General features: G+C 44.1%; 3 protein-coding genes across 7 annotated transcripts; 1 reads left to right on the forward strand and 2 right to left on the reverse strand.

Moving 5' to 3' along the window:
- The first annotated feature begins 1,872 nt into the window (after positions 1–1,872).
- On the forward strand, positions 1,873–4,820 carry LOC123110752 (psbP domain-containing protein 1, chloroplastic). The gene is made up of 3 exons (XM_044531350.1): positions 1,873–2,136; positions 3,824–4,245; positions 4,388–4,820. The coding sequence occupies exons 1-3, from the start codon at positions 1,944–1,946 to the stop codon at positions 4,607–4,609; spliced, it is 837 nt and encodes a 278-aa protein (XP_044387285.1). The 5' UTR covers positions 1,873–1,943; the 3' UTR covers positions 4,610–4,820.
- On the reverse strand, positions 4,821–12,707 carry LOC123110751 (nuclear export mediator factor Nemf). Its single transcript, XM_044531349.1, has 14 exons — positions 12,484–12,707; positions 11,181–11,293; positions 10,865–10,961; positions 10,638–10,762; positions 9,859–10,462; positions 9,529–9,714; positions 9,102–9,395; positions 8,067–8,219; positions 7,536–7,690; positions 7,228–7,333; positions 6,169–7,113; positions 6,000–6,081; positions 5,396–5,752; positions 4,821–5,299 (listed from the first exon to the last, which is right to left on the reverse strand). Exons 1-14 carry the CDS (start codon positions 12,586–12,588, stop codon positions 5,106–5,108), a joined length of 3,516 nt encoding a protein of 1,171 aa, XP_044387284.1. The 5' UTR covers positions 12,589–12,707; the 3' UTR covers positions 4,821–5,105.
- A 2,390-nt stretch (positions 12,708–15,097) lies between these two features.
- On the reverse strand, positions 15,098–25,844 carry LOC123110753 (disease resistance protein RGA5). Of its 5 annotated transcripts, none has more exons than XM_044531355.1 (5): positions 25,453–25,844; positions 25,226–25,337; positions 18,716–19,570; positions 16,456–18,497; positions 15,098–15,677 (listed from the first exon to the last, which is right to left on the reverse strand). In XM_044531355.1, the coding sequence occupies exons 3-4, from the start codon at positions 19,537–19,539 to the stop codon at positions 16,457–16,459; spliced, it is 2,865 nt and encodes a 954-aa protein (XP_044387290.1). In that variant the 5' UTR covers positions 19,540–19,570; positions 25,226–25,337; positions 25,453–25,844; the 3' UTR covers positions 15,098–15,677; position 16,456. The 5 variants fall into 5 exon arrangements, with proteins under 5 accessions (XP_044387290.1, XP_044387287.1, XP_044387289.1 ...); XM_044531352.1 differs by having other exon boundaries at positions 18,716–19,576; XM_044531354.1 differs by having other exon boundaries at positions 18,716–19,592.
- Positions 25,845–27,150: the final 1,306 nt, after the last annotated feature.

Raw genomic sequence — 27,150 nt, forward strand, 5'->3', positions numbered from 1 at the left:
GTATTGGCTTTTCCTATAGACTCAATGTGATCTTGGATCACTAAAATGTAAAATGAAGAGTCTTGATCTTGAACCTCGAGCCAATCCTTTGTCCTTAGCATCTTGAAGGAGTTCCCAAATCCTTTAGTCCATGCCACTCCATTGTTGAACTCATCTGAAACATGCTAGATAAAGTGTTAGTCCAACAAGAGATATGTTGACATTAATTACCAAAACCACCTAGGGAGCACTTGTGCTTTCAGTAGTCTAATCACCCCCCTCCCCCGGCGACATACTTCCAATCCTACACTTGTGGGGTTTTGGATTGTGTTAGTTGGGTGCCTTCTAGTTGTACCTTTTCTTTTTGTTTAGAATTTGGTTGTGTTGTGAACATTTGAAGGCTTCACTTCGCTAAAGTCGGGCAATGTCCTTCTTCTTCTTTCTAAAAAACAAGGGCACTACTCTGCGCCGGCGCACCGGCCCAAATTTTGGGCCAATCGGTCCACAGCCGTCTGATACACCTGCTAATAACCGTTCGATTAGAGTCTAATCTTCGTCCTCGTTCACCTCTCGCCCACACAGAAACAAAAAGAAAAAGTCAAACCAACACCGCGCGACTCCCCCGGCCTCGAAGAACCGCACGCATGTTCTCCGGCCATCGCTGCCCTCGTCGTCGGTTGCCGTCATCGCTGTCGGTCGCCATCGCCGTCTTCGTGCATGCAGCAGCCTGCTCTCGCGGTTGCAGCGCCCCATGGCGACGGCGTAGCTCCGGTGCGGTGACACAGCTCCGATGCAGTCGGCCATCTTGGTCGCCGGTTGTAGCATTAAAAATGGCATAGCCGCGTCGCTTACAACCACAAAGATGGTGGTAGCAAAAACCAGTGCCGATTCCAGCAAAACAAACACACCATGGAAGCAAAAAAAGAAAACGGGGCATCGGTTCCAGCAAAAAACTCGCACAGGGTGGAACCAAAAGCATGAAACACCGGTTCCAGCAAAAACATGATACGGTGGAAGCAAAACCGAACACCTGTTGCAGCAAAATCAAAACGTCGGTAGCAAAAAATGGGTGGTTTCCAGCAAAATCCGAAGACAGTAGTAGCAAAAAATGGGGTTGGTTGTAGCAAAAACCAAACTGGTTGCAGCACCACCGTCGGGCCGTAGTCACCACTGTCGGGCTGTGGTCACCACCGCTGTGGGATGGCCGCCACAGTTCACCGTTGCCCCCCTTGTAACAAATCCGGTCGTCGGTTGTAGCATGGACGGACACTGTTTGTAGCACGGTTGTGCAGCGGCGGAGCTGCGAGTACGCCATGACCATGGCCGGAGGAGGACGAGAAGAAAAGTGGTGGACGACCATGGCGCCCGCCCAAGGAGCTCGCCGGTGTCGACCTCCCGTTCATGCTACAAGGAGTCTGCCCCAAGGAGCTTGCCGGTGACAACCATTTGCGGAAGGAGCTCGTCGGTGACGACTATGGCGCCCGCACAAGGAGCTCGTCGGCGACGCACGAGAATAGGAAAAGAAGAGAGAAGGTATGAGCGAGACGCTTGTGTTTTTTTAGGCTGGGGGGAATGAATGGAGGAGAGGAGTCCAGAAGAGATAAGGCATCGCAGTGAGGAGTCCAGAAGAGATAAGGCATCGCAGGAAATAAAGGCGCGTGTGAACGAGCAAGCGACGCGACCGACCGAAAGTTCGGCCGGCGCGCAGCACACAAGCGTTTACCAAAAAACAATCTCTTCAGGTCATCATGTTTGACAAGCAAATCGAATGCAATGAGCCAGGAAAACATTCGTGTGAGAAATAGCAAGCGCGGGCAAAAATATAGGGTAGGGTTTGAATAAGAAAATGTGTGAAGCATGTTTATTCCCCGCCGTCTGATGCCACATGGACGGACAGATGCATGCAAGATGGCTCATTCATGTAGCTGCCACCCTATCCCGAACCTGCGAACGCCCCCATCCCCATGTCATCCCGAACTTGCTGCTCCGGCCTCCCGGCGACGCCTCGCCGGCAGGCGGGCCACCACACCCTCCCACTCCCGGCGGCTTGTGGCCTCGCCTTGGCCCCCGAATTCGGCTCTTATGGCCGCCGCGGCCGTCCTCCTCCGCTCTGCTGCACCAGCACTGCGCGGACTCGGGTGGTCGCTTCTTGTTCCGGTAAAGATACCTAGCCTGCTTGGTAGACTGGTAGTAGCATATACTAATCCAGCCCATGCATTCATCCATGTTTTCCATTCGGTACTCTATGTTAGGTTCCGCACTGCCACTGCACCTATTGATCCTGATACAGTGGTACTTGACCGACTTGGACGTCTAGTCTTCCATGGACGGTTCTGCTCCAGACTTGAGATTCATGTCAAATTTCCATGATTCCGACTGATGGAATGTTCCTGAGCCTTAACATTCTACTCCACGCAGCACTTTCCAAGACGCACGAGTTCTGTTGTGTTCTTGTATAGTTCCTTAGCAAGTCATGGTAATCCCCGAAAGCTACCAGCTAGCTGCCAGCAAGTCACAGTAATTCCTGAAAGCTACTAACTGCTGCCAGCTAGTAGTGTTGCCGCCTCCTGCCTCGTGCGGTTTTGGCTCATCCGGAGGCATACACTCCTTAATTTCCATGAGTTCCTGCTTACTACTTCAGTGAATTATAGACAGCATTGTCAGTTAGTTGCAACAATTCCATTTGATGGGCTGGGCTAGTGAAATTTTCCACATTGATGTTAGAATTAGCCTTCTTGTGATTGGATTCGCTACGAAGAATGACACGACAAGGGCTCTCAAGTCTATTGTGGAATTGATCAAGACTAACACTCATTTTTCTCCGCATTGATGGGGACAGTTTTAGTATTCGTTAGTTATGAACTTTACAATGACCTGTTATTTAGAGTTCATGCAAACAGACAACATGTACCTAGAGACTGCAAATTGGTAGTACACCGCTTTCATGAAAATATTTTTCTCCGCAATGACTGTTTTTTAAGAAACATGGTACAGAAGAAAACGCTCATATGCACGCATGCACACTCTAGAGATCATGCAAACAGACAAAATGTATTTAGAGAGTAGAGACTGTTACAGATTGAACCCGCTTTCATGGAGATATTTTTGTGTTTGTCAAAGTAGACCACTAGTTTGGAAGTCGGTGCACAAGAGCTAATCTCCAAAACATCCGTACAGTTGAGATGTTCAAACTGTTGAACTTTGGTAAACTTAGGAGCTTCTTTTAGTACAAGTCTTCCATAGACTTGTTTTGACACATTGCATACTTTGAAGGCTTGCTGTCGCTAAAATCCACACTACAGACAATGTAAGTACTTATGGGATTGATGTGAACAGAAACTGGTTAGCTTGAAGAGAAGTCCTGATGTAGAAATTCATGCAATCAGACAAAGTTTATATGTAAAACAGATTGAACGTACCAATTGTGTCACTGTTCTACCTTTCAAAGTAGAAATTTGTCATCCTGGAGTTCATGTCTCACTCCAAGAACATCGCGCCACTGCGCCACTGGCAGAGCTAAGAATTTCCTGTTTACTGTGTACTAAATGCTGACAAGTAAACCAGTGAACTATTGTAGAGTGTAGTAGAGACTAATTTCAGACAACGGCATCATCAAAACCTTAATTGTTACTCATGAATTTGCCACCTGTTTTCTGAAGCCTAACATGTGCTAATAGTAATATGCATCTGCATTATTTGCCAAATACGCAAAGTACTAAACACAAACAATACTAGCAAACTTGCAATTTCTTGAAGAGCTTCCTTTGTTTCCATGATCACTACTGCATGTCATCAAACTATTACATTTGTTTGCAAACTGCAAGTGAACTAAAGATTTTTGCAGTTCCCAGGAGGAATGTAGTAACCACACTGCTATCCGCTTCAACGTTGCTACTTCTCGGACCAAGACAGATCACCTTAGCTGAGACCACCGGTGGTGCATTCAGGGAGTACATCGACACATTTGACGGCTACTCCTTCATATACCCAAAGGGCTGGATCCAGGTCAAAGGAGCTGGCGCGGACATATTCTTCAGAGATCCGGTCCTCCTCGACGTGAACATGTCCGTCGACATATCATCCCCTTCTTCGTCAGCATACAAGACCGTCGAGGACCTAGGCCCCCCTGAGAAGGCTGCAGAGGGAGTTCTGAAGCAGTATTTGACGGAGTTCATGTCGACCAGACTAGGCGTTCGACGCGAGTCGAATGTCTTGTCAGCATCGTCCAAGGTCGCCGACGATGGCAAGCTCTACTACGAAGTCGAGGTAAATCAAAGAGTCGATGCAGATATCATAGTCTGCTGTAATCAAGTAGATTTGACTTGTATTTCTACTACCTTGTTTGCTGGACCCTGCTTCTGAATTGCACAAATCATCATGAGAATTATTAAGGTGTTTCTGCTTCCAGGTGAACATCAAGTCCTACGCAAGCAACAATGAGCTAGCGGTGATGCCGAAAGACAGGGTGCAGAGCTTGGAGTGGGACCGGCGGTACCTGACAGTCCTCGGTGTCGAGAACAACCAGCTGTACGCGCTACGGCTGCAGACGCCGGAACGGTTGCTCTCGGAGGAAGAGGGAGACCTGAGGAGAGTCATGGACTCTTTCAGGGTCAACAAGATACAAGCGTAGTGCTAAAATGTGCGGCAGCAGCGAGCAATGTTTTGCACAGTGGAGATAACAGAATTTTGTATAGCCGACGCCATTCTTTATTCCCTGACACTATCGGTTAATTTTCCTTGGCTTGTAAAAGAGCCTACATGTACCTCGTGTGCTGTATTATAGTTTCAAAAGTAGTGTCAAAAAACATACACATAAAAATACAGAGTATGCAACATCGAGATGAAATTTGAGAGTTTTCTGAGGCAGAGATTTCTCAAGGTAATACCACAAAGTGTATATTTGCTCTTTTAGGCCGCCGTCTCTGTTGCACTGGCCCCTGGCCTCTCAAATGCCAGAGATGTAGAACACTTTACATGCACTAAAGTGTATTTGCTGCCTCAACTGATCACATCACGGGATTTACATGATTTCTACAGAGCGCAGACAGATCATACCACAGGATTTACATGCGTTCTGCAGACAGCAGTGGATCAAAACTTCAGTGCATTGTCATGGTGGTTTCAATCTAGTTACTCTTCGCGGCCTTTTTCCCTTTCTGCTTCTGCTTCTGCTTCAGTTGAGTGAGGCCAGGTGCGGTGATTTTGGCATTTCCAACAATCGCAGCAACCAATTCAGGATCAGTGCATGCCTTCATTAGTTCCTTCTCACGGTTCGTGGCATCAGGAATGTGCATGAATAAGCTCATGGCAGTTTTAGCGGCTGAAACCAACAAGCAAAGTGATCAGAACACCCCAAAAAAATGATAAGATGCACAAAATGTTGTTACCTCCATGTTCAAGAATGAGTAGAAGATACCTTTTCCTTTCTTTGCAGTGCCTGGGGTGATCTTTACACGATATTTGTATGTCTGTAACGCGTTATAAGGTGCACATACAGGTACTGCGTATAGCAAAATGTCACTTGCCACTGGAATTCCAGTTAAGTAGTCCAAATCAATCAACTTTTCTTTCTCTTCATCACCAAGTTCATTTATATCATCTTCATCCATGACAATGCTGCCATCAACAGGAGTAGCACTTCTATCCATACCATCTCTGCTTCTACCAACGTTGACATCAGTCAGATCCACAGCTGATGTACTGTCAGGGCAATCACGAGATAGATGTCCAGACTTTTTGCATTTATAACAAACCTTTAATGAGTCGTCTTCGCCTGACAGGGTAAAAGGAATAACAGCTCAGCTGATACAAGAATAGCCACTAACAGGTTGCAATTCACGCCAATCATTTCAGTTCAGTATTTGGGAACAACATGAACAAACTACTGATATCTTGTCTCAAATGAAGATGATTAATGGCCTTGGCAGTTTGGCACAGGTCCTCATAGTTATGGTATGGTGTAGAATTATAAGCACAAAATTGTAAATAAACCATAATAAGCAGAGAGTTGTGATAAGCACCAGTTGATGGTTTTGATTGTTTTGCAGTGGTATCTTCTCCATCCTGTGAAGGATTGTCCTTTTGTGAAGCCTTTCCAGAAGACTAGTATCAGGAGAAGAAGGTTGTCAGTTCCAATGACAAAAGGAGGAAAGAGTGCAACGGAAAAAAAGGTGTCAGTAGTGTTATTACCGCAAGCAAAGCCATACGGATTTCTCTTTCCTCTTCATCCTGCTCTGCATACTTCTCTTTGATCTTCTTAAGCTTGCCCTTCTGTCCACGACTTGTTTTAGGATTAGCGGCCTTTGTATTATCCTTGCCCTTTTCTTGCTGTGGGTTATCTGGCTTTTTGACAACTTTCTGAGGATCACTAGTAGATTCACAGGCATTCTCACCCTTCTTCAGTTTTCTTCTCTCTGCTTTTGATACATATGGTTTCTCTCTTACCATTGATTTTTTCACATCAAGATCATCAGTGTCTTCTCCTAAACTTGAAAGACTGCTGACAAGCAAAGAGCTTTTACCTGACCCCTTGGCAGGGCCCAGACCAAGACTCTTATCAAGCAGATCCTCTAGTCGAGATGAAACGGAAGCATCAGTTCCACTGTTTTCCACTGTTTTCGCTTCAGCGACTTGTTGAGATTTGTCCGCGGTATCCACATTAGGCAGATTAGAATGGTTGGTATCATCATTCTGGTGAACGCCAGTATGATCCCTGCTTGATTCATTATCATGAGTTCCTTTGCTCATCTCATTGTCAGTAGCAAGTTTGTCATCCGATTCAGGATTACTTTGCTGCTTTTGAGGCTCTGCTTCGGTTTCTGGAAGGGTCTCATCCTCGCCCCTAATCCTCCTTTCATTTAGACGAGGATCTGCTTCGGTTTCTGGAAGGGCCTCATCTTCACCCCTAATCCTCCTTTCATTTAGATGAGATGCCAAGCAACTCTCATCCAAACGGAAGAGGATACCAAAGCCCATAACAAGGGGGTGAGGTGGAAGGAAATTTTTCTTGCCACGGATCATAAAACTACCAACAGTGAGGTACTCGCCAGTGGGAGCTGTTTTGCTAACTTGATGAGGATACACCCACCAAGCACTTGTAACAATTTTTGAATCCCATGCTTTGCTGTGGCAAACCTGCAGAAAAGCTCATGGTCAATTGGCCTAATTTATATGAACACTCACTCTTCAAAAGCATTGCCATAAGTCCATAACACACTGCGTGATAACATAATCACATATTTGACTCACTGTGAAACATCCTGCTTGGTTCAATGTCAAGGGTGGTATTGGACTGTCAGGTTTGTGGTTCTTGATTATTGTACTGGAAGCTCCATGTAACTCCGCATGCACATACCTATTCAAGATTGAAAATAAGCCAATAGCTTCTGTAAGAAAACCAAAGAATAAAAAGCATAGCACTGCTGTTTAAAACATATGAGGTATGTCCATCAAGTAATGTTTTGATGATCATGCAAAATACCAGACAGAAGAAAAACAATGCACTGGTAATCTGGCAATAAGCTTACAAATGGGTGATAACTAACAGGGGCACTTACAAATCTCCTTTAGACATGTACCGCTTGACGACCAACTCATTTTGTTGAGCATCTCGGCCACTGACAATCAGATAGTTTTCACTGCTGATAAACCAATTGAATTTCTCAAACCAGTGAACTTTCCTCATATGAGTGATTGCAGCCACAGTTTTTTCCTAAAAATGTCAAGATATGAAGGTTCTTAAATATAATATAATACAAAATATAATATAATATACACAAGACAATGATTATTGGAATTATTACTGTATAAGAGCATAATATTATGAGCATATGACACCACTAAACAGGCTAACATACACGAATGAGTGGTTTAGATGACAGCTAAAGCTTTTTATTTGTTCATTTATATTCCACTAAGAAGAAAACCTGTCGTTCAAGAGGAGGATATAGGATGAGGCTGGTTTGAACAGGCTTATGCACTTATAAAGAAAACTTAATCAACATGTTCTGATGAGAACTAAAATGTTAACATACAACTTCTGCTTGGTAATGCATACAAGTAACACAGTACAGCGGTAAGTAAGAAACCTGAGCAAGCTGAAGACGTGTCTTCTTCTCGGCTGCTTTGAAAGCTTTCTCATGTGCAGTGATAGTTTTCTCTTGTTTGGTTTCCTGTTTTTTCTTCATTTCGTACCACCGTCTAGCATTTGCATGTGCAGAAAGTGATAAATCAACCTCAACCTAAAAGAAATGAAACAAAACTGTGTTATGACTTATGAAAATCGGAAACATGGAGAAAGCGATAGTGGTAACTGAGTCACACAAGTAAAATCCAGGTACAATCTGCAAGCAAGGTCACATGCAGCATGTATCTAATTAGCCCCCTCATTTGCATCCTGGTGCGCCCTTTTTGTGTAAGACATTAACTCTCCATCAATCAATCTTAGGTTGCTCAATTACAAAATAAATCTTCATGGGAATTTTTCATGCAACATAACAATAAATTAATACTACCTCCTTTCCAAAATAGATGACGTCCTAGGAACATGCTCAAATTTATCTATCTGAGATGGCTACTTAACGATAAACTATTTAGATTTGTTAAACAAAATTTATACCATTAGATTTGTCATCAAAATAGTTTCACAACATTTTTTATACTTATTTACTTACATTCATACCAAGACTAACGATCAGAGTTGCTCACTGGAGAATGCAATAAAATTTCATCTATTTTGGAATGGTGGGAGTAAAATAGTGTTGATGAGTAGTGGGCAGCTCTCAATAGGCATATGTACTTACAACTTAGTAAAACTGGCTGCCTAAAGAATTGCAAGACTAGAAACTTCACGCCATTCAAGTTAAGGTGGATAAATGAGGAGATTACTCAAGAAGTTCAGCATGGAGAACGTAAACTGAATCAATGGAACACTAACACAAGTAAAAAATAACAGGGGTCGACAATTCAATAATCCAAATAGAACTGTGGCTGACATATGACACCTTAGGTGAACCCATAGACCAACATTGCCAATAAGATACATTTCAGGTGTTCAAAGAAAAACATTATTTTCATGACATAGGAAATGTTTATGTAACAAGCTAGTTGTTTGTGGAACATACCTTCTCAACAGGCGCAGTTTTCTCTTCCTCATCCATGTCATCAAGATTATTGCTAAGAAGTAGAGTAATGCAATTTTTTTCAAAACTGAGCTTATCAATTAGACCAGCTACTGGGTTTCCAGCCTTTTTCTCCTCTTTAATCATGCGAGCAAGAGCTTCCCAACTCATTCCATTTGCAAGGGAAACACGAACAGCTTTGATTGCTGCATCCACATCCTCCAAATTGTACTCAATTAGTTCTGCCATAGTGATGCAATGGTCTGCTTCCTTTCTCAATGTATGCACACGATTCTCCTGCATGGCAGAATGCATCAGCGGAGTAAATATTGCATGTTTAGAAGGAAATCAAATCCTCCAAATAGAAATCGAACTCAAGCAAACTATGAACTTGATTGCAAGCATGCATTGGAGAGTGAGGTGGGGGAACCTGATCCAACTTTATTTTGTTGAGCCTATGGACTGCTGAATCCTCTTTTGCTTTATGCTGTTGATTCACCCTTTGACTTTCTATTTTGCTGTAGAACTCATCTAGTGCATCATCAAATGTCTCAAATTTATCATATTCCCTTGACTTACATTGCGTCAGCAAGATAGGGCAATATTCATCATATACCTGTGTACAAGAACAATAAAATAGTAAGTACCTTGACATGGAATCCATCATATCAAATGCAAATGTACTGCTACCTAATATAGGTCTGCAACAGACATCACTAATGAACAAAACAAAAAAACACAGGAATAACAATAGATACACCTTCTGGTTAGTAGAAGACCCTTCTGATGGTGTGACATTCTTCTTTGCGGTCATCTTATTCTGCATGAGTATGTACCCCTCGGGGATCCTTTGGCCAGAAATGATATCTACAAGCCAGTCCTCAAACCTTGCAACAGATTCTACTAGAGACTGAATAGTATGATCATCAAGACTGCTCTCTGGATCTTTCCCAACCTTTGTACTTGGAAGCAACCCAGCATCTAATATGATATGCTCCGCTAGTGCTGGGCCATAAGGCAATGCCTCCCCAAGAAGTGTCTTCAGAGTAGCTTTATTTGATTGAGTGCCATTACTCGCTTTAGCATCTGAGCCTGACTGCTTAAATTTTGCAGCAGACTTCTTTCCTGTTCTATTAGCTGGTTCTTCCAATTTATCGGTAGCAGGCACTCCATCATTGGCGCATTCAGAAGGCTGCTGAGCATCAGCTGAACTAGGTGTAACTTGGGAAGATTCTTTATCATCGACTGTATTAGACAGCTTCAGTGTGTCTTTTAACTTTGTAAAGTCGGTCCTTTCAAAAGTACGGCAGGCTTCTACTGGATAGCGATGCCGTGACATGATAGCCAATCCTTTGTTGTCATCTCTGGAAGTTTTACAGTAGAAGGTAAGTATAATAAACAAACAGTAAGCATAAGAATTTAAGAGAATAATCAAATTCTCGGATTGCAAACGTATAATCGACGTTTTTTTGTCATAAGTCCTCACTTGTGCAATAGCCTGTGAGAACGAAAATAGTACTGCACGAATTAGACAATAACCTGTGAGAACGTAGTAGTGTCATCACTGTGTATTCCGAATCTGTGAGAATGATATTTCCTTGTGCATACAGCTCAAGAATGATAAAGTGTGCATTACTGCCAAGTCCAAATTGAAAGAGGATCATCTGCAGTTCAAACAAAGACATCATTAAACGGCTGAACCCTCAGCAAGTACAATTCCGCTGACTTCAAAGGATACTCAAGAGCAAATGAAATGTGAGGAGTACCCTATCATATCCCAGCATACGAACATCTTCAAGCCTCTTGCCACGAACGTGTTTCCGCAGCTTGAGAGTGAATCCAGAAGGTGTGGTGCTCTTATCACTGAAAAATAGGGACAAAAGGAGATTTGTATATTAATGTTCTGAAACAGTGACATCAGATAAATACTCCCTCCGTCCCAAAATTCTTGTCTTAGATTTATCTAGATATAGATGAATCTAACACTAAAATGTGAATAGATACATCCGTATGTAGACAAATTTAAGACAAGAATTTTGGGACGGAGGGAGTATATACCAACAACGGTTAGCAGCATCTCACCGAACATATTGAGTGGTGTGCAGCCTGACACCACTTTCCATCAGCAACAAAACCTTCTCACTCTCCCCTGACTCGGTGATTCCACTGCTGTTCATCAGCTTGAAAAGATAAGTCTGTACAAGCATAAAAAGGCTTATGTAAAACATCACAGTACATATCAAAAACTGATACGGCATGCAAGATTGCTAGAGCTTGAATGCATTCCACTAGAGGAGAGATGGTGCACTGGATTTCCAGCAGTTTCTTGGTGGAAACAGGAAAGTTTAAAAAGAACATTTGGTCCACCAAAAGCAAATATATTCCAGAAATGGAGATGATGCACTGGATTGCCAGCAGTTCCTCCGTGGAAACAGCATATATTAAAAAAAACATTGGTCCTCTAAAAGCAGAAGACAACACAACAATCTAATATCCCAATGAATTGCATGAAATGTGTATCGGCAGCCCGCGTAACACGACAGTCAGCACAAAGCACCATGAATCTAACCAATTTGGCGATTTTTCACAACAAAACTTTCAGAGACTAAGACAACTAAATATTTTCACAATCCAACACAAGGCAACCTCACAGCACTGCAGAATCGCCATCAGGGTAGCAACCCTACCCCAACCGTGTGTCCCATTTCCTTTCTAAATAGAGTAATTTGTTTGTTGGAACCTAGTGGCACCAGTGCTAAAGTGAACTACACAAAGCTTTCCGGTACCAATCCAAGTTCCGACTGACTGTTCCGCCAAGTCAGAGCATAGCCCTGGAGAAGCCACGTAGAAACCTACGCAAGCCTCCCAACCTGACCGGCGTGCGCCACATCTACCTCTACTCGCCTCCCTGGCAGCAAATAGCACGGTGAATCTATCCAATTTGGCAATTTTGATAACAGAATTTCAGAGACTAAGACAATCAAATATTTACACATCCAACACAAGGCAACCTCACGGCACCCAGAATCGCCATCAAGGCAGAATCACCATCAGCTAAGCAATCCTAGCCCGACTGTTTGTTCAGATTCCTTTCCAGATAGAGTAATTCGTTTGTTGGAACCTAGTGCCACCAATGCTAAAGTGAACTACACAAAGCCTTCCAGTACCAATCCAAGTACCGCTAAATCAGAGCACAGCCCCCGGAGAAGCCAAGCCACGTATATAAACCTACACGAGTCTCCCAACCTGATCGTCGTGCGCCGCATCTACTCGCCTCCCCGGGAGGCCGGCTATGCCGCTAGTGTTCCGCAGCTAGGGTTTGACGCGGGCGGAAGAGCGGGGAGAGGAAGGAACGGGGATGCGGCGTGGGGACTGGACGACCGACCTTGGGGGTGATGTCGTAGACGTTGGAGAGGCGCATGCCGATGAGGCGGCGGAGGCACTTGACCTCCGCCGCCACGTCCGCCGTCGTCATCCGCGCCTTCACCATCTTCGCCGCCGCAGCCGATGCCTTCCTGCTTCCTTCCTTGCGGCCGAGGCTGTGGGGTTCTCTTCTCCCTTTTGCCTTCGACCTCGACTCGTCGCGTCGAGTTGTGACTTGTGTGCGCTCACTCACTAGGCTGTCTTGGGCTTACAGAGGTACCAACGCATGCCTCTCTTAGGCCCATATTGTCGTTTCTCTCGTTGGGTGGCCCGGCCTCTGATATGCTTCTGTCTCGTTGGGTAGTGCGGCCGCTGGCCCATTTTGCTTACCATTGCAAATCTAGCCACTGAAATTACAGCGAACCAAGTGGCCCTGTGGTTGGATGGTTAGAGGGACAATGGTATCCCAGCTCATCAGAGTTCAAATCCTGGTGCTCGTATTATTTCTGAATTTATTTCAGAATTTCCGGCGATGCGCTTTCAGTGGGAGGAGACGTTCCCGTTGACGACGAGGCGCCTTCGGAGGTGCTCATAGGGGTAGGGTGTGTATGTGGATTTTTTTTCAAAACTATCACTATTTTTATAGCAAATTCAGAAACTATAGCACCCAACAAAACTATGACCCCGTCAGCCTCGTGTGGGCCGAAAAGAGAGTTTTCGGCTAGGATTTGGTCAAAAAGGGCTTTTCGGCCATGTCTTGGCCGAAGAGGTGCGTACCTGGGCCAAAAAGACCTTTTTGATCAGCAGTAGGCTGAAAAGGCCTTTTTGGTCAGCAGTAGGCCGAAAAGTCCCTGTGCCCCACCTTTTCATGTTACGGATGGCCGAAGCTGCATGGCTCCACTCTTCGGCTTATGTTAGGCCGAAATGATTTTTTTTATCTTGGCTTATGGATACTGTGCAACCATTGCCCATCTTAGACATTGAAAAAAAATATGTTTCCGCCACCCGTTTCCCGTCAACCCCTTCCCACCATATGTTCCTGCCAACCCTTTCCCGCCATACCGCAGTCGTTCTTTCCCGCCATTTTCTCCTCTCTACCTATAAAACCCTTCACACGGAGGTGGATAAGCAGTCCAGTGTAGTGTAGTCGACGTTGCGGTCCTCTTGCCCTCCGTCGATGCAACACTCTTGCCCTTCGACGATGCGGCACTACTCTTGCCCTTCGACGGTGCGGTACTCTTGGCCTTGGTGCTCGGCATGAAGATATCATCTTCGTCTTCGCTGTTAGCAGTCCATAAATATGGATTCTTTGTTGCAGTCCTTCTGAAAGTTTCACTCTTCGGCTCCACTACCTTCTTCCACCTTTCATGCAACCTAAAAAGTTCTTTACGTACCTCCTCATAGGTCCTTTCAGGCCACCCAGACCTACGTAATTCGTGAGCCAACTCATTCATTATGGTGTCACTACCGGTGAGTTCGTCCCGTGAAACTATCCTATTGTCCATCCTGAAATCGGTGGCTAGCCTCAGAAGACATCTGCTCATCCCAGGGTGAAAACTATGATCGAAAGGATAATCGAACATCTTGACTACACTACACTAGACTGCTTATACACTTCCGTGTGAAGGGGGTTTTATAGGTAGAGAGGAGAAAATGGTGGGAAAGAACGACTGCGGTATGGCGAGAAAGGGTTGGCGGGAACATATGGCGGGAAGGGGTTGGCGAGAAACGAGTGGTGGGAAGATATGGCGGGAAGGGGTTGGCGGGAAACGGGTGGCGGGAACATATGGAGGGAAAGAGTTGGCGAGAAAATATTGAGGGGAAAGGGTTGCACGAAATATATTTTTTCAATGTCTAAGATGGGCAATGATTGCATAGTATGCATAAGCCAAAATAAAAAAAAATCATTTCGGCCTAACATACGCCGAAGAGTGGAGCCATGCAGCTTTGGCCACCCGTTAACGTGAAAAGATGGGCCCCAGGGACTTTTCGGGCTACTGCTGATCAAAAAGACCTTTTCAACCTACTGTTGGCCAAAAAGATCTTTTAGGCCCGGGTGCGCACCTCTTCAGCCAAGGCACGGCCGAAAAGCCCTTTTTGGCCAAATCCTGGCCGAAAACTCTCTTTTCGGCCCACACAAGGCCGACGGAGTCATAGTTTTGATTTTTTTTGCATTGGGTGCTATAGTTTTCAAATTTTCTATAAAAATAGTGATAGTTTTGAAAAAAAAATCATGGGTGTGTGTTCATAGGGGTGAGTGTATGCGCGTATGTATGAGCGCTTTTGTCTGTACTAATGTTCAAAAAAAAGGCACTGAAATTGCAGTTTGAATTGTACTTTTTGCTAGATAAATTTATTTTTAGAATGATAAAATTACGTTGCTTGTTCACTAAAAATGCATCCCTGGTGGCAGGCAATTGTTTTGCTATGGTTGTACTCCCTCCGTTCCTAAATATAAGTCTTTGTAAAGATTTCATTATGTGGTCTATATACGAAGCAAAATGAGTGAATCTACATTGTAAAGTGCATCTATATACATCCGAATGTGATCCATAGTGGAATCTCTATAAAGACTTGTATTTAGGAACGGAGGGAGTAGTTTTTTCCAAAGAGTTGCCTAGAAATAAACACAAATAGAACAGTTGATAATTTCGCTGTGATTTCTTATTGGGTTGCATACAATCATCAAGAGTAATTAATAATTTCCACTGGATAAGTAAAAAATTGTACTACCTCCATCTCCAAATATAAGACTCTTTTATAGGCTAGAGTTTAGCCTACAAAAACGTGTTATATTTTGAAACGGAGGTAGTAGTCACTAGTGTCAGAAACAACAAGGCTGTTACAATGCCAATGTTATCATATCAAACCCTAGCATGCGTTAATCAACAAAAAATTACATAAAAAAAACGAAATGGAACTGGCGAATTGAAAAGGGTTTCCGCCAACCCATTCCAACCAAAAGAAAGGAACTGGAATCACAGGCCATTTCCGTTTCGCATCAATCGGTCCATTTTCCCGCAGACGTATCCAGTGTTCCAAATGGGGCCTTCGAGCATTTAGTTGCCGGAGTCGATCATTCCCAACATGAAAATCTTCAAGGACCAAAATATAAAACCTTGGTAAAAGCAGTCCACACTCCCATGGAGTATTCAGTTAATCACGACAACGCCTCAGCGAGTTTTAGCGTCTCAAAATGAATACCCTTCATGAACCCTGCAGATGAAACTAGGCTGAGTGAGATATTTGTTTCCTAACAATACCACGAATAACTGGCAAACTGAGAAAGATGAAATTCTACAATGAATCAACTAGTAATGATAAGATCCCACTTAAATTAGCAGTAGCAGAATGTAAACATCAAGTGGTGGAAAAAATGTATGTGGACACTGAACAAATGGGAAGACAAAATACTGGCAATACACTAGTAGCACCAACATCAGAGCAATCCCGTGATAGCTTACTAAACCGTCTGATTGCGGACAATCCTTGCACCATTCAGGAAGTGAGAGACACACATATGATGAGGTTTCTTGGAAGAAGAAAAAAAGATGTGTATGATGCGCAAGCGGGAGCAGCTGATCTGGTTTTCAATTAACTAAAAGTTGCACTGAATCTGCAATAGCAATTAACAAAGAATCAATCTGCATTTACTCAAAATTTCCTATGGCAGCAGTCCATATACAAATTGTGCAGGTTCAGCAGTCTGCATTTCTCCATGCAGAAATAGTCAAACGCAGAAGGAAAAAAAAACTACACGATTCTATGAAACTAGCAGGCTTCATTGGCAAGAGAGCTGCAAAACATCCAAGAAGTAAGTATGGAAGATCAAGGATCCTGAACACTAATGTATCCAAAATGTAAGAACCAAAAAATGTGTGTGATTTTCATGCTCACCTACATTCCTACTCCAGTCTCTACTCTAATAAATACCCAAGCAGTAATATATCTGAAATGTACAGCAGTTGTGGCATAAGGGAATGAATAGTAGTACCTCAATGATGTGTTACACACTCAATTGACAGCTCAACCTCCTCCTCTGCCAGTTTATGCTCCCCATCCTTAACAATCTCTTCTTCATCCCATCTATTCACTTCAAGAGTGAGCTCGTCTGAAAGACAGCCAGCCGCATTCTTGACAGCATGCTCCAAGGCCTCCACCTCCCTAACTTTCGCGCCATAACAAACTATCTCGATGTGGAGATGCTTGAGCGAATACAGATTCTGGATGCCAAAATCAAGACCACCACTCGAAGGGAACACATCATGCGCATTAAATGGAACCCGAAGGTTCTCAAGCTCCGGCATGGCTCCTGCTTCAAACATCAGCCCTGCCCCGCTGTCCCAGCAAGTGAAGTAGAATTCTTTCAGGTATCGGAATCCATTATTGCTGATAATGAGCCTTTCTATAGGTCTTGCTGTTCTTGAAGTTATCCAGAGAAATAATAGAGAGGGCAGGTTACCAAGGACTCGGAATGTTTCCTCGTCCACTGGATTGACATAGATGCCTAGGTAAGAGAGGTGCTCAAGTGAGGCTACCCACTTTGGGATTGTGGGGAAATAGTAGTTAATGGACATCTCAAATCTCTGGAGTAGATGAGGAGGAGGAAACCAAGAGTCAATTAAGAAATCAAGGGAACAAGAATGGTAGCTCTGAAGATGTATTGAACGAAGGTTGAGCATGCCTAGTTTGCAGAGGGACATGACCAAGTTATCTACACAAGCTTTCATGCCACTGTTTGTACTACTTATGTGCCAATTCAGGTTCAGCTCAAGTATTCTTAGTTTGGTCAGACTGCCCAGCTCCTGCAAAGAGGTCAGACAGGTATTCTGGTTGATTTCAATCTCTGATAATTCCCGTAGAGCTCGCATATTCCCAATCCCTTCGGGCAACTCTGCGCTCTTAACTAACAGACATGCCAGTTGCTGTAGTTGAACAATACTAGCTGGCAACTTCTTTACCCATGTCCATCTTAAGTCTAAGGTCTGTAAATTCCGCAATTCTCCAAGTTGTTCAGGAAGTGCTGTGATTCTTCTAACATTGAGTCGAAGGTACTTCAGCTGAGAAAGCCTGCTTATGTGTTCAAGATATTTGTGTTCCAACACCTCTCTATTTTCTATATCTAACACTCTTACGGATTGAAAGTTTGAAAGAGAAAGCATGTGTTCAGCTTCGGCACATCCAAAGATAGTGAGGGATCTAACATGAGAGACAACCATGTTCGATGGTACCATAGTATGTTCTTGAGCATGATAGTTCAGGGATAGTCGATGAACCTTATCATATGGAAGTGAGTTATGTTTGCTGTCACCAGATAAGGTTACAAAATTTTCTTCAATTGACTTGGATATAATTAGGTCAAGAATCATATCATGGACACGACAAGCATCAGCTCGACCATCATACTGGATTTCAACTGGTTCAATCAAGCTTCTGTTTATCAGATCGCTGAAATAGCCTTCTCCTACTTCCTCCAGATCCTGTCCACCTTCTACAATGATAAAACCTTCCGCGATCCATCTCCTTACCAGCCGATCCCTCTTGATCACATAATCTTCAGGGAATATACTTAGATATAGCAAACATGTCTTCAAATGGTAGGGGAGATCATTGTAACCAAGGAACAATATCTTCTTCATCTCTTCCATGTCTAAATCCTTTTCAAGTGCTGAACCAAGAGAATTCCGTATTCTCAGCCATTCTTCTCTGGTACTAGCTTTATTTGCCAATAAGCTAGCTACTGTAATGATTGCCAACGGCAAGCCGCCACATTTTTTTAATATTTCATCTGAAACTTCCCTCAGTTGAAGAGGGCATCCACCTTCACAGCCAAATGCTCGTTTGAAAAATAAGCTCTTAGAGTGAGTTGCACTAAGAGGCTTTATTTCATACACACGATCATGGCTACAATACTTGGCTACTGTGAGGATACGTGTTGTTGTCAGTATTCTGCTGGAAGAACTATTTTCAGGAAAAGCACATTTGATTGCTCTCCATGCTGGGGTGCCCCATATATCATCGATTACTATGAAGTACCTATCACAAACTTTACAAATTAGAACATGTATTCCTAGAGCTGCAACCAGTGAATAGCAGTAGTGCTAGTAACTAGTACTAGTAACTAGTAAGAATAGTGTACATATATTATCCTACAGATAAAGCTGATGTAGCACTAACACAAAGTTCATATGAATGTATAATAAATTAGTGATGACATTTCCGAAATAAGATTGTTATGAGTAAAAAAGGCACACCTTTTATGCTTGAGGAACTGTCTTATTGTGTTGATGAGTTGCTGCTCATCCCATTCTTCGTTGCTGACACGCTCTTGACAGCAGATCTGAGAGAGTATATTTCTCAAAATCCTCTTCAAGTCGGGTTTTTGGGACACCGACACGAAAGCTTGACATTCAAATTGCCCTTCCAGCTTCTGGTACACTTGATTAGCAAGAGTAGTCTTTCCAAGGCCCCCAATTCCAACAATGGACACCACCTTTAGCTGCTGTGCAATTGCAACTTCCCCTTCAGTTAGCAACTTGATGAGTTTATCCTTTGGGCCATCAATGCCAACGAGCTTCGTCATCTCGGTGAAAAATGCTGGTAAGCGGGGATCTATGCTTATCCTGCTCGGCTTGGAGACAACATCGTCAACCTTGTACCTCGCCCGCCGACTGCTGACCTCAATAGCATCTTGTTTGAGAACTTTGATTTTCTTGGCAATGCAATGGCGCGTCTTGGAATTTGTCATTATATCCATGCACCTGCTGAGGCGTCCCTTGAAGCCACGGGGTTTGCGGCTGGACTCGCCACACGGGGACAGCATGAAACTGTCGATGCCATACTCGATGTTGTAGGACAGCTCTCGTACCTCCTTAATCCAGCACTTGGACAGCTCATCAGGATCCTCAACCTCGGACATCATCTTGAGAAAAGCATGCATGCTCTCAAGCTCAGCTTTAAGGAACATGACATCACCTTTCACACTTCTGAGAAGTTTATACTCATCAGAGAGCAAAGCACCCAGCTTCCGTAGCACGGAGCCCATGGCTCCATGTGTTGCACATACAATGGCCTCCATCCCCCTATCTGTGGGTTGAGTTTTTGTGTCCCTGTCACTTCGAAGGTTGAAGCCTTTTATACATGCATAGCCAGTCAAAGTATACGTAATAAATACATTAAGATGATTGATCAAGTAAAGACAACATAGTGAGTGCGCAGGTGAGATGCCCGCAGCATCTTACCATATAAAAGACACAGATCGTACAAAGCACATTTCAAAAGCAGACAAGCTGTCAAAAAAGAAAGGAAGTATGTACTGTTTGCACCACGATTGCAAAGTCAGTCACTTAGTCAAGAGAAGGAGTCATAAGCCACCTCATGAGAAGACTATTAACGCATAAAGATGTCGACGTTCCAATAATATAGGAGTATATCAAGTGGAAAGACGGGAATCATAATAGATCCACCCAGACTAGTAAATGAAAGAAAGAGCAGGGCAAATGAATCTAAACAAAGGGAACAGGTTTCTTTCTCACGTGCTAGACTTGGTGTCAGTTTTAAGACCAGTGAACAAGACAGGGCTGGGGGGGTATGGCTCTGAACAGAGAGGGTAGGCCAGCCACGGCGCTGGAGATGAGAGGGATGAAGGCAGATACTCGGAATCTGGGATTAGATCTTTACTAGTAGTTTAACCTTCTCATCACTTAACTGATGAAGCCTACATGGTATCCCTTTTATAGGGAAGAATCGACTTGAACGCCAAAAACAGAATCATCACTTTCCTACTAAACGGTATCTCTATCTTCATATTTAAGTTAATCTTTCCTAACTAAATACTCTCTCCGTCAAGAAATACAAGGTGCACGTGATTTTGAAGATTTAACTTTTACCATCTATTTTATACAACCCGACACCACTGGAAAGTGCTTTTCAATACAAATCTAACGATATGAATTCTGTATAACGCACTCGAGGTTTCGTCGAACAAAGTCTCAATGAAAGACAATTCTTGGGAAGGTGTGTGCTTTATATTCTGGGTGAGGAAATATCTTCCCTGACTAGATAATTTTCCCTGGTCACCATATTTATTGATCTAGTTTTGTTGGAGATATCAACATGCGACTCCGTGGGCTCCTCTGCCCATAGCAGGATGTAACGCCCCGAGACCGATGTGCCTGGTGTCGTTCAGTTATTCGCTGGTGTTGCCTTGTCATTGCTTGCGTGTCATGCATTGCATATCATGTCATCATGTGCATTCCTTTTGCATACGTGTTCGTCTCATGCATCCAAGCTTTTTTCCCGTTGTCCGTTTCGCAATCCGGCGCTTTGTTCTCCTTCGGTGATCATTTCTACCTTTCTTTCTTGTGTGGGGATTAAACATTTCCGGATTGGACCGAGACTTGTCAAGCGGCCTTGGTTTACTACCGGTAGACCGCCTGTCAAGTTTCGTATCATTTGGACTTCGTTTGATACTCCAACGGTTAACCGAGGGACCGAGAAGGCCTCGTGTGTGTTGCAGCCCAACACCCTTCCATTTTGGCCCAAAAACCCACCTAACTCTGCTTCATCATCTCGGTCGTTCGATCACGATCACGTGGCCGAAAACCGCACCTCATTTGGACTCTCCTAGCTCCACTTATGCCTATAAATAGCCCCTCCCCGAAATTTCGGATCATTTCGCAGTCTAAACCCTAGATCCACTCCTCCCCGCGCCACCGGACGCGTCCGTGCTGCACCGGACATGTCCGCCCCCGCGCGCCACCTCACTCTAGCCAATCAGCAGACGCCACGTCTCCCCGTCGCCGCTTCCCCTCCACTCACCGCGCGCCACATGGCACCGCGCTGCCCCACTTCGCCGCCGGGCCCGAAGAGCCCGCAACCGGCCCCCGCGGCCCATCCAACGCCGCCGCCCGAGCCCACGGGGAGGCCGGATCCGTGCCGCCCGGTCCTCCCTTGCGCCGCCGCACGCTGTCTCGACGCTAGCCGCCCGACGACGCCGCTCGCCGGAGTTCGTCAGCCTCGCCGGCCCCTCTCCGCCGCCCTTCTCCTCCTCGTCGCCTGGCCTCGTCGCCGCGAGCGCCGCCGTCTTCGCCCGGATCGGATCCGGCTTCGCCGGATCTATCAGGGTCCGCCCCGCCTCGCCTCGAAGCTCGCCGGAGCCCTCTGCTTGCCGTCGCCGTCGCCGCCATGGATCGGGGACCAGATCCCCGCTCGAAGACGAGATCCCTCCCCGCGTGGGCCACCTCATCCGTGCCGGCCCAGATGCGAGGCCCAGCCGGCCTCATCCCCACCGTGGCCTCCCAGGCCCAGCGTGCCGTCCCCGCCTTCGGTCCAGATCCGCACCGCGCCAGCCCAGCCGGCCTCGCCTCAGCCTCCTTCCTCCTCTGCTGGGCCAGGCCCAAGGGTGAGCCGACCCCAGCGCCCCCTCCTCTATTTTTTTTCTCCTCACTGTTGGACCTACCCCAGTTTCGGCCCGATGCATGTTTTTTTCCTCTGTTGCGATTTTAGCAATTTTCCTGAGACTGCAATTTTGCAGAATAACCCCCTAGCTTCATGCATTTAATAACTAATCAACCGTGCATCCTTTGTAAAAACTTTGTATATGAAACTTGCTTAAAATTATGTGTAGATTAATAATATGTCACTTTCACCCATGTTTAAAATGTTTAAAATGATGTTTGTTTAAATTTTTCTCCTATGCCATGTTGAAATGATTTAATTCATAACTAAATAACTGTAGCTCCGATTTAAATAAACTTTATATGTAAATGGGGTAGAAAAATGCCTAGTTTAACATGGTGGCTTTACTTTGCATGTTTAAAAACTATAAAATTATGTTTAGAGCAGAACAGTACCAAACCTAATATATGCATATGAGGAGTTTCCGGAATTGTTGTTCGTTGCTTCCGGCCTCATTTAACCTTGACTAGATAGGTAGTTTACATTTGCTTCACCTCTTGCCATGTTAATCAACATTTAATATTGTTGGGTACATAAACGAGATCAAACTAAATAATTGATGTGGTGCTCTGTCAATATGCATCCCGATGCATATTGAGCTCCACTTAATTTGTAGGATTGCTTGTGCATTTTGCCATGCCGTGCCTCATTAAACCGGACATGCATCATACTTGGTTGTGCTTCATGCCATGTTGATGTGTTTGTTGTTTACTATGTTGTTTGCTTCTTTCCGGTGTGCTTCTTCGGGTTGTTTCCGACAACGTCGCGTTTGTGAGGAACCGTTCGTCTACGTCCGTTTGTCTTCTTCATGGACTCGTTCTTCTTCCTTGCGGGATTTAAGGCAAGATGATCATACCCTCGAAATCACTACTATCTTTGCTATGCTAGTTTGCTCGCTCTTGCTATGCCAATGCTTCGATGCCTACCATTTGCTTGTCAGCCTCCCAATTGCCATGTCAAACCTCTAACTCACCATGTCCTAGCAAACCGTTGATTGGCTATGTTACCGCTTGCTCAGCCCCTCTTATAGCGTTGCTAGTTGCAGGTGAAGTTGAAGATTTCTCCTTGGTGGACAGGATTTTGGTTGGGATATCACAATATATCTTATATAATTAATGCATCTATATACTTGGTAAAGGGTGGAAGGCTTGGCCTTTTGCCTGGTGTTTTGTTCCACTCTTGCCGGCCTAGTTTCCGTCATACCGGTGTTATGTTCCCGGATTTTGCGTTCCTTACGCGGTCGGGTGATTTATGGGACCCCCTTGACAGTTCGCTTTGAATAAAACTCCTCCAGCAAGGCCCAACATTGACTTTTACCATTTGCCTCACCACCACCTACTTTTCCCTTGGGAGTCGCTCTCTCGAGGGTCATCTTTATTATAGCCCCCCCGGGCCAGTGCTTGTCTAAGTGTTGGTCCGAACCAGAGCCACTTGCAGCGCCACCTCGGGGAACTCGAGGTCTGGTTTTAGTTGTACGTAGTGTTCATCCGGTGTTGCCCTGAGAACAAGATATGTGCAGCTCCTATCGGGATTGTCGGCGCATCGGGCGGTCTTGCTGGTCTTGTTTTACCATTGTCGAAATGTCTTGTAAACCGGGATTCCGAGTCTGATCGGGTCTTCCTGGGAGAAGGTCTATTCCTTCGTTGATCGCGAGAGCTTGTCATGGGCTAAGTTGGGACACCCCTGCAGGGTATAATCTTTCGAAAGCCGTGCCTGCGGTTATAGGCAGATGGGAATTTGTTAATGTTCGGTTGTAGATAACTTGACACCAGATCCGAAATAAAACGCATCAACTGCGTGTGTAACCGTGATGGTCTCTTTCCGGCGGACTCCGGGAAGTGAACACGGTTGTTGGAGTTATGCTTGACGTAAGTAGTCCAGGATCACTTCTTGATCATACTTTTATCAACCGTGCTTTGCCTTCTCTTCTCGCTCTCAGTTGCGTATGTTAGCCATCATATATGCTAGTCGCTTGCTGCAGCTCCACCTCATACCTTTACCTTACCCATAAGCTTAAATAGTCTTGATCGCGAGGGTGCGAGATTGCTGAGTCCCTGTGGCTCACAGATACTTCCAAAACCAGCTTGTAGGTGCCGATGAGTCCGTGCAGATGACGCAACCAAGCTCAGGAGGAGCTCGATGACGACCTTGTCCTTTGTGTTGTTTCATTCTAGTTGATCAGTAGTGGAGCCCAGTTGGGGTCGATCGGGGACCTTTGTCGCATTTGGGGTTCTTTTATTTTGGTTCCGTAGTCGGACCATGAGTGTATTTGATTGATGTAATGTTTATTTATGTAATGGTGTGAAGTGGCGATTGTAAGCCAACTATGTATCTCTTTACCTTATGTATTACATGGGTTGTGTGACGATTACCTCACTTGCGACATATGCCTTCAATGCGATTATGTCTCTAAGTCGTGCCTCGACACGTGGGAGCTATAGTCGCATCGAGGGTGTTTCACAGGAGCAAAGAAGTAATGGTTAAAACAAGGTAATATGTGATTACTTTAGCGGCCAATGCAAGATTAGTAAATTAACACAGTTGACATGAGAGTGTTACCTTTTTAATTAGTGCAGGCAATTCAAACTGATTGGTTACATTAGTCCCCAACTCCACACTAACCACCATAACAAATAGTATAAAACTGGGAAATGGACAGGGTTAGGAAATTTTCTTAAGCAGACAAGAGGCAGTGGAAATTTCTTGTTTGGACACCCAAGACTATTTGGTAGGAGGTCGGACTCAGCTTTGAGGAACATGACATCGCCATTCACATTTGTAAGAAGAATGCAATATGCCTCTCCGAAGAGAAGCTTGTATTCATTTGTGCGCAAGCCTATGTAGATCTTCTCGTGGTCGGTGGGCAGATTCAACCAAGGACAGTCAGGTCGTGAACAAGAAAGAAAGAAATAGCCCATATTTCTGGAAACAGCCTTTCGCCCTGTTTTATATATAAAAGCAACTACACCGAACAGTACACGGCCAAACGATATGTGATGAGAAGACTCTTACAATAGCCGATATTTCAGTATCGTGTTGAGCTGTAAGCGGGAAGATACTCCAGGCGCCAGGGTAGGAGGAGCAAAGGTGACACCATTCTCAGCTACCTCAGTCCGTTAAAATTAGTTGAAAGGCTAATTCATTCATTGGTGAAACGAAAAGGCAAATTAAGCTAAACAAGACAGTGATTGAGTGACTGAGCTGTTGTGCCGAGTGAAGTTTCTAGGCATGTGAAAGAAGAGAACAAATTGCACAAAGAAGAGGTGAAGATCGGTCACTGTCAAAAGGAGAGAATTTCAACTCACAGGAAAGAAGTGTGCAGATTCACTACCCCATATCTCGCTTTCTACTTCAGCAACCACCCCAGGAGATCCCTCCGATCATCAAGGCATCACGGCATCACCAGTCACCAATCATCTTCCCCGGCCAGTAAAAATCATCCCAAAAAAGAAGAAGCATCAGTGACCAAATGACAAAGGCAAATTAAGCTGAAGGGGGCGGTGTATCGAGCATGCGATTTCTTTGAGGTTACCTCCGAAAGCACGATCCGTCAACTGAGCCGCCGAAGGTAGATCTTCCCACGGATACGATGTATCTTCAAGATAAGGGATCCTCGAAGAAAGGAGATCATCGAGGTCCGATTACCCAGCCAGTTAAACATCAGGGGATCCCCGTGACAAAAACAAGAAGAGGCAGGATGAACGCGGCACGAATTGCTGGCGTTGTAGCAGCAGAAGTTTGCCGGATGCAGTAGATGTACAGCCAGTGGTAGCGGGACAGGAGAGGGGAGCAACGGCACGGCACAAAGCAGCGGGACGGCGTAGGTTTGCCATCGCCGTCGTCGGAGAAGTTCGCCGGAGAGAGAGGGGGCAGAAGATGCTTGGGCTATTGGGCTAACTATACTGGGCCTTCCTAAAGAAACTAATGCCGGCGGAAATGCCAATGGAGACCGGGGCTCCATGGAGGGATTTTCCTATTTGACGCATTTTGCGTCAAGTTGTCGGGGCGCCGCACATGCATCGACCGTGACGGGCCGGCCCAGTTAAAAGCGCCACATGCTTTACAACGATCCCGGTTTTAGGAACGTTCTGAAAGGTCCCAGTCGGTTTTTCCGGTTTTGGGAACCTTCTAGCAGGTTCCTGAACCGGATTTTTATTTTATTTTTCTGTTTCTTTCTTCTTTTCCTTTTTTTCTTTTTCCCTGTTTCAATTTTCTGTTTTTTTTTCTTTTTTTCCTGTTTCAGTTTTCCGGTTATTTTACTGTCAGAAAATGTTCCCACTGTCAAAATTAGTTCACAATTTGTTAAAATGTTCATGTTTTGGAACTTGGTTTGTACATTAAAAAAAAAGTTCTCACCTTCAAGATTTTGTTCACAAATTTAAAAAATGTTCATGTTGCCGATTTTTTTTTAAAAATGTTCCCACTTTCAAATTTTGTTCACGAGGAAACAGGAACATATTTCGTAAATTCGAAAAATGTTCGAAATTATAAAAATGTTCCAGTTTTCCAAATTTGTTGAAAAATTCAGAAAAATGTCCGTGCTTTGGAAAAGTATCATATCTTCGAAAAGTGTTGTCATTTTCAATTTTTGTTCCTGATTTTCAGAAAATGATTGCATCTTTTCTGAAATTCTTCATAATTTCAAAAAATGTTCCCACTTTCAAATTTTGTTCATAAGGAAACACGAACATATTTCGTAAATTCAAAAAATGTTCAGAATTATAAAAATGTTCCAGTTTTCCAAATTTGTTCACAAATTCAGAAAAATGTTCGTGCTTTGAAAAAGTATCATATCTTCGAAAAGTGTTGCCATTTTCAATTTTTGTTCCTGATTTTCAGAAAATGTTTGCATCTTTTCTGAAATTCTTCATAATTTCAAAAAATGTTCCCACTTTCAAATTTTGTTCACAAGGAAACACGAACATATTTCGTAAATTCAAAAAATGTTCAGAATTATAAAAATGTTCCAGTTTTCCAAATTTGTTCACAAATTCAGAAAAATGTTCGTGCTTTGAAAAAGTATCATATCTTCGAAAAGTGTTGCCATTTTCAATTTTTGTTCCTGATTTTCAGAAAGTGTTTGCATCTTTTCTAAAAAAATTCATAATTTCAAAAAATGTTCTCACTTTCAAATTGTGTTCACTAGGAGACACGAACATATTTTGTAAATTGAAAAAAAGTTTGGAATTATAAAAATGTTCCTGTTTTCCAAATTTGTTCCCACTTTCAA

Source organism: Triticum aestivum, chromosome 5B (genome assembly GCF_018294505.1).
Source record: "Triticum aestivum cultivar Chinese Spring chromosome 5B, IWGSC CS RefSeq v2.1, whole genome shotgun sequence".
Lineage (NCBI taxonomy): Eukaryota > Viridiplantae > Streptophyta > Magnoliopsida > Poales > Poaceae > Triticum > Triticum aestivum.

What these genes read in the sequence shown, in the direction of transcription:
- LOC123110752 (XM_044531350.1), top strand. Translation starts at nt 1,944, where the DNA reads ATGTCATCCCGAACTTGCTGCTCCGGCCTCCCGGCGACGCCTCGCCGG. An exon ending in GGTGGTCGCTTCTTGTTCCG is followed by an intron (nt 2,137 to 3,823) that starts GTAAAGATACCT and finishes AGATTTTTGCAG; the next exon opens with TTCCCAGGAGGAATGTAGTA. An exon ending in AGCTCTACTACGAAGTCGAG is followed by an intron (nt 4,246 to 4,387) that starts GTAAATCAAAGA and finishes TTCTGCTTCCAG; the next exon opens with GTGAACATCAAGTCCTACGC.
- LOC123110751 (XM_044531349.1), bottom strand. Translation starts at nt 12,588, where the DNA reads ATGGTGAAGGCGCGGATGACGACGGCGGACGTGGCGGCGGAGGTCAAG. An exon ending in TCTACGACATCACCCCCAAG is followed by an intron (nt 11,294 to 12,483) that starts GTCGGTCGTCCA and finishes ATGCTTGTACAG; the next exon opens with ACTTATCTTTTCAAGCTGAT. An exon ending in ACACTACTACGTTCTCACAG is followed by an intron (nt 10,463 to 10,637) that starts GTTATTGTCTAA and finishes TAAAACTTCCAG; the next exon opens with AGATGACAACAAAGGATTGG.
- LOC123110753 (XM_044531355.1), bottom strand. Translation starts at nt 19,539, where the DNA reads ATGGAGGCCATTGTATGTGCAACACATGGAGCCATGGGCTCCGTGCTA. An exon ending in CAGTTCCTCAAGCATAAAAG is followed by an intron (nt 18,498 to 18,715) that starts GTGTGCCTTTTT and finishes AGTTTGTGATAG; the next exon opens with GTACTTCATAGTAATCGATG.